Source organism: Stegostoma tigrinum, chromosome 5, assembly GCF_030684315.1.
Source record: "Stegostoma tigrinum isolate sSteTig4 chromosome 5, sSteTig4.hap1, whole genome shotgun sequence".
NCBI lineage: Eukaryota > Metazoa > Chordata > Chondrichthyes > Orectolobiformes > Stegostomatidae > Stegostoma > Stegostoma tigrinum.
This window is the reverse complement of record NC_081358.1, coordinates 32,865,998-32,871,678: the sequence shown is the minus strand read 5'-3', so window position 1 is coordinate 32,871,678 and position 5,681 is coordinate 32,865,998. Positions and strand designations below refer to the sequence as shown.

Sequence of the window (5,681 nt, the reverse complement as noted above, 5' to 3'; positions counted from 1 at the left end):
ATTTCGGCAATGTCCTCCTCCAGTTTTACACTGGCCAGGTCTGCGAGCTCTTGACTAAGAGATGGGGAGCTGAAGCATTAAGTGCGTTCACTGAACGGTGAAAGTCGCCACACATGTCAGCGAAAGGCATTTGTTCGATTTCTAACGGGACCAAAGGAAAGAAAAGCCCTGGAAAACATATGCGTTAAGTTGTGCGTACAGATGGCTGGAGGAATAATGGAGCGGGCGCCACCTCTCTAAGCCAGAGCTGTGTTTTCTTATCAGTGGAAAGTGGATGTGTACATTCAGCGATACAGGGCAAGGGAGCCCTCCAGTTGGGGGAGGGGTGGGGGGAAGAGAGAGAGAGAGAGAGAGAGAGAGAGGTGGAGGGGTGGCTGGGAGGGGGGGTGTAAGAGATCTGGCCGGCTGGCTTGTTTGTTACCGTTTTAATCCTATTAATTAAAACGTTAACCTGATTGGTGGACGCACGGTCCCAACAGGCAACCCTTCATAATAACCTGCTCTGAGATAATGATGTAAAAAGATTCCCGTCTGCTGATCACCACGGAAATATCTTGAAGGTGAATCCAACCAGATAAGCGTTAACGAGGTGTTCACCATCATCATCATCATCATCAGGACAGAGCAAGGGTTCGCACACAAAAAATAGAGAGAGAGAGAGAGAGAGAGTGTGCAGGCATCACCATCAAGTGGTGAAAAGATCAAAGTGAGGAACAAGTTGAGAAATTACGAATAGTTTATGCAACGACAAGAAGGAGGAGGAGGAGGAAGAGGCAATCGCAGCCGGCGAGAATGGAAAGGAGCGTCCACCTGAATGGACCACAGGACCAGGAGACTTTCCACTCGGCTCTCAGTGCCTCAGCCAAAAGGCTGGAGAGCACATTCCGGCCGGCGGCCGCCGCTCTCCAACTCTCGCGGGCCGAGTCCCGCTCGCCGCTGGTCTGCTACGAGGCGGCCGAGCCGGACGGAGTGTCCCAGCAGGCGGCAGCACACGGCGGCGGGCAGCAGCACCGGGAGGGGAGCGGCGGGGACCAGAGTGTGGATGATGACAGCGATGAGCGCTGTGAGTTAATGTTAGTACGGCAGGGTGGTCCAGACAGACCGGCCTCTCTGACCACTGGGGCTAGAGCAGAGAGCGGCTCAGCTAGTAAAAAAAACAAGGAGCAACGGGCCCTACGGCTCAGCATCAACGCCCGGGAGAGGAGAAGGATGCATGACTTAAACGATGCTCTGGACGAGCTGAGATCCGTCATTCCTTACGCCCACAGTCCGTCGGTCAGGAAACTCTCCAAAATCGCCACACTGCTGCTGGCCAAGAACTACATCCTGATGCAGGCTCAGGCTCTCGATGAGATGAGGAGGTTGGTAGCTTACCTCAACCAGGGGCAGAGTCTCCCTACCGCCCTGCCCCCGGCTGCTGCCGCCGCCGCCGCCCTCACCCCCAGCCTCGGAGCCTACGAGCAGGCGGCTGGAGGTTACCCGTTCCCCGCCGGAGGATTGGCGGTGGCGGCGGCGGCGGCGGCGGCTGCAGCGGCAACCGGGGCCAATTGTCCGGACAAGTGCACCGCGAACAACAGCGGCTCCCTGTACAACAATGTCACATCCGGTCTCTGCAAACAGTGCAGCGACAAGCCTTAAATCAAACCACAAAAAAATGAGGGGGGAGAAAGGACAAAGTCGCTAAACAGCATCGACAAACAAAAAGGGAAGTCAAAATATTAACATGACCCCAGGTCACCAGGATGAACTTTGTTTTTGGCTTGGAAGTTGTATCTAAGAACTGATGATTTGTACATAATTATTGTTGGAAAAGTTTTTTGGGGGGCGAGGAACTGGGGGAGACGATCAACAAAAAAAGTTTTTTTTGTTTTGGAACGGTGTATCTTTCAGTTTTGAACAGCTGTCCAGCCTCAGCAAATTTATTGTCTCAGAGATTCCATCGGTATCACTAGCTACTATGGATTTATTTATATTAGTATCATCCAATGCTTTCTCATAACAAAAAACAATCTGTCTGCTGTGATTACGACTGCGATACAAGCTGCGTTCGTTAACTTCTCTTTAAACTGTCCTCGAGTTAAAAATAGAGCTACAAATGGGCATAAACTTGCTCCTTTTGTATGTGTGTGTGTTTTCTAGACACAATCATCAGAATTGGAAAGGAAACCCGGAAATCGGTTATTGTGACAAAGGAATTTGATGTAAATTTATTTCTTCAGAGTCGGGGTTTTATAGGAAAAGGAGTTTATGAAACCGTTTAACATGACGCGGTTTTCTTTGTGTTTCACGTTACTGTACAGATTAAGATGTGTTCAAATATTTTTGTTACGTTTCTTATGACAAAAAGACGCTATTTACCCAAAGTGAGTTTTTTGTTTGCATGACGGCACAGTGACTGTCCATCTGCAATATATAAATATATAAATATCATATAAAGTATGTATAGAAGGGACTTGCGATGTTTTTACTGCTGTCGTGTGTTTGATTTGCAGTTTGTGTGAACTCTGGTGATAAGTCGGTACCACTGCCTCCTTAAAGGGTCTGCTGGCAGCTGATGATGTATGAAAGTGATTATGTACAAGCCTGCCCCTGATTATAATATATAACCATTTCTATGTGTCATACGTGTTGGAAAACAAATTTATTAAACATATTTTGAACAAACGATATGTATTCACTTTTTTTGGCCCGTAGCTAATCTTAAAAAAGGTAGCAAAAGTGGCGCAGGTTCGGTGCCATCATAATGAAAGTCTTTTCATAATACCACACTAATGGCTTTCTGAGTGAAACAATCGCTTTAGAAGGTAAATCGGGAAAATGATCACCGCTAATACAGAAGCAAGACATTCTGATAGACTGCCTGGTGGGCAGCCTTATAGTCAAGTCCTCCTTTCAAATCTTTCACTTCTAACAAAAAAGAAACATGTTGAAAAGGAAAATGCTGGCTCGCGAGACCGAACCAGATTTCATATAACGACATAGGGCGTGGAACTGAATTGTACTCTACCACTTGATATAAATTTGCATAATACCCCTTTTTCCCCAGTTATTTCTGAAGTCATTTATGAATGCTTAGATAATAAAATGTGAGGCTGGATGAACACAGCAGGCCCAGCAGCATCTCAGGAGCACAAAAGCTGACGTTTCGGGCCTAGACCCTTCATCAGAATGCTTAGAACCAGTTACGCTAGAAATGTAATAACCATTTCAACTACCCTGGCGCCGAAAAAGACTTGGGGAATACACTCCAGCTAATGGGGACGGCTTGGCCAGCTTTGAAGAGATACCGTTTGAACATTCAACCGAGCTGTTTGCGCTCAGCGGCCGGCTGTATGCCTTAGACAACACTAAACGTGGTAGGAACTGGATTTTTTTTCTTGCTCCGCTTATTGTCGAAAGATTAATCAGAAGCTGTAAGTTTTCAGGAACATTGCTTGTACCACAAAGCAATGGCTCGGCAGCCGAGGCAGAAGGGTTCACTAGCCCGAGGCCAAATGAAATGTCTCTCAGCATTTAGATTACAAAGCCTCGGTACACCTAATTATGATTATTAAAACAATTTCCATGACGATGTCTAATATTATGTTAATTTGAAAACAACTGTGTATGAAAACTGTCGACTATAATACCTAAATTCATTTAATGAAACACATCGTTAAGGCAATTAAACCTCCTGGATGTGATTAAGGAACATAATTGCGACACTGTTCATTGCTATAATTGGGTGTCTTTAATCAAGGGGTATACTAAGGAGCAACACTGGTATACTTTGTATTGTCCTCACTCTGCTGTCCATCACTCTGATTACGAATCAGTCCCAGCTACCAGAATTCTTTTTGCGTTATAACGTAATTGGATACCATTATAGTGAGATTTTTCTGCCCAGAATTTTGTTGATGTATCCCGCTCTGAATAACTGTCGTTTTATTTTAGAAATTTCACTGAGTAAAACTGGACCAATCTAGGCAGTTTAGCTTCAGTGACACAATAAGTACTGTATTGTTTACAATGGGTGTGTCAAGTTCTCAAAACATTACAAATCAATACAGTACACAGTCGCGTGTGTTACAGGTTAGAACACTGCTGATTGGATTGTGGAAAGATCCTTGCGTTTGACCGCAGTCATTACATGTAGATTCAGCCAGTACTGCGGGGAATTGCCAATGTAACAAGGGGGCAGTAATATCCCAAACATTCTATTACAATGCAATACGACTCATAAGTCAATTGATTATTTATCTCTTCAACTGTTAAAAGTACCAAGCCTAAACTTTCAAACAGCACACGCTTGGATGGGGCTAGATTCCAAATCGAACTTTTTTTTAGAAAAAATAAACAAATTTTATACGTTAATTTTTATACGTCTTCGCGAACTGTTATAATCTCAAACTGATTTTCTCCTATGTTAGGATCGCTAGGGCAAGCTTCACTGCTTCATCAAGACAGCAACAATGAGCGGGCTCCAAACGAGTGTTTAGGATACGCAACTGGGTGATCGGATCATTACGCCAAAAACGGCGGCATCTAAAAGTGGCTTTGCCAATATTTATTTTTCTACTGTTGTGCTTTGTTACTTTTAACACAGTTTTATTGTTTAATTTAAATCACGAAAATATTTAAGCCTATTATTCCTTCGAGGATACAACAAAGTCCCTGGTCGAAGAGTGACTGTAATCCTTTGCTTGTCCCAGCATGAGTGACATTGACTTTCATAATGTAATGACTTATGAAAGATATAATCATGTGTTAAATTGAATCCTCCGTTTAACTGTTAATGGTGTGCTCAGGGCACATTTACGTATTAGATGCTATGGTAACTAATTACTCTACCGCTGGAAAAAAAGAGGCGATAATGCACTTTCAGACTTTGAGAAATAATGACCAGAATTCACAAGCTACTGTAACCATCGTTCGTGTTAGGTTTGCACCGTAGGATAGGATAACCGGTGTTAATGTTACTTTTTCTCCTCGAGGATATATTTTCACGTTGTGATAATGAAAGGGAGATTGGCTTCATGTCTTCGAGGTGTAGGCAGGCTACATATAAGGCACTGTTTACCCCTACAGACTTTGATACATATATATGACAATTAAGCTAATTCAATTCAATTCAATTCAATTCATTTACTAGACAGCTTAAAAAGAATATATTTTTGCCTGGTTGTAGGACGATATAACTGTCTTGGATACATAACCTCACGTATAATTCTTTGGGACAAAGCTGATTATAAATTATTGTTGTATTGGCTATTCCACTGTAGAATGTAGAACGAGGCGCTCTCATTGCATTTTTGAGTTCGTTCAAGGACATATTTACTTAAAACGTGACACATTTCATGAGGTCAGGCTTTTTTTTACCTTCCCCGCTATTAAACCCTACGCCTTAGCAAAACAGATTTGGTAACTTATTTTCGGTTGCAGAAAAGTTTACAGCATTAATGGAAACATTGTTTATCAATAAGAAGACATCTTAAACACCAGCTTTGAAAGAAAGTAGTTTGTCATTGAAACTGTTGCAGACCCTACAGGATTGTGGACAAAAAGCAGATCCTACTATGATCGTGACATTTTGCGAGGAAGACAGAAATATATGTTTACTGTTAACTGAACAGATATTTAACAATTTTATTTTACAATTGATTTTGTTTTCTCGGTACGCCATATGATTTGCCAACTGGTTT

At 43.1% G+C, this 5,681-nt stretch overlaps 1 protein-coding gene across 1 annotated transcript; it reads left to right on the top strand.

The window, feature by feature from the left end:
• The first annotated feature begins 405 nt into the window (after nt 1-405).
• Nucleotides 406-2,610, top strand: bhlhe22 (basic helix-loop-helix family, member e22). Its single transcript, XM_048528515.2, has one exon. It carries the CDS (start codon nt 793-795, stop codon nt 1,636-1,638), a length of 846 nt encoding a protein of 281 aa, XP_048384472.1. The 5' UTR covers nt 406-792; the 3' UTR covers nt 1,639-2,610.
• The last annotated feature ends 3,071 nt before the right edge of the window (nt 2,611-5,681 follow it).

What these genes read in the sequence shown, in the direction of transcription:
- bhlhe22 (XM_048528515.2), top strand. Translation starts at nt 793, where the DNA reads ATGGAAAGGAGCGTCCACCTGAATGGACCACAGGACCAGGAGACTTTC.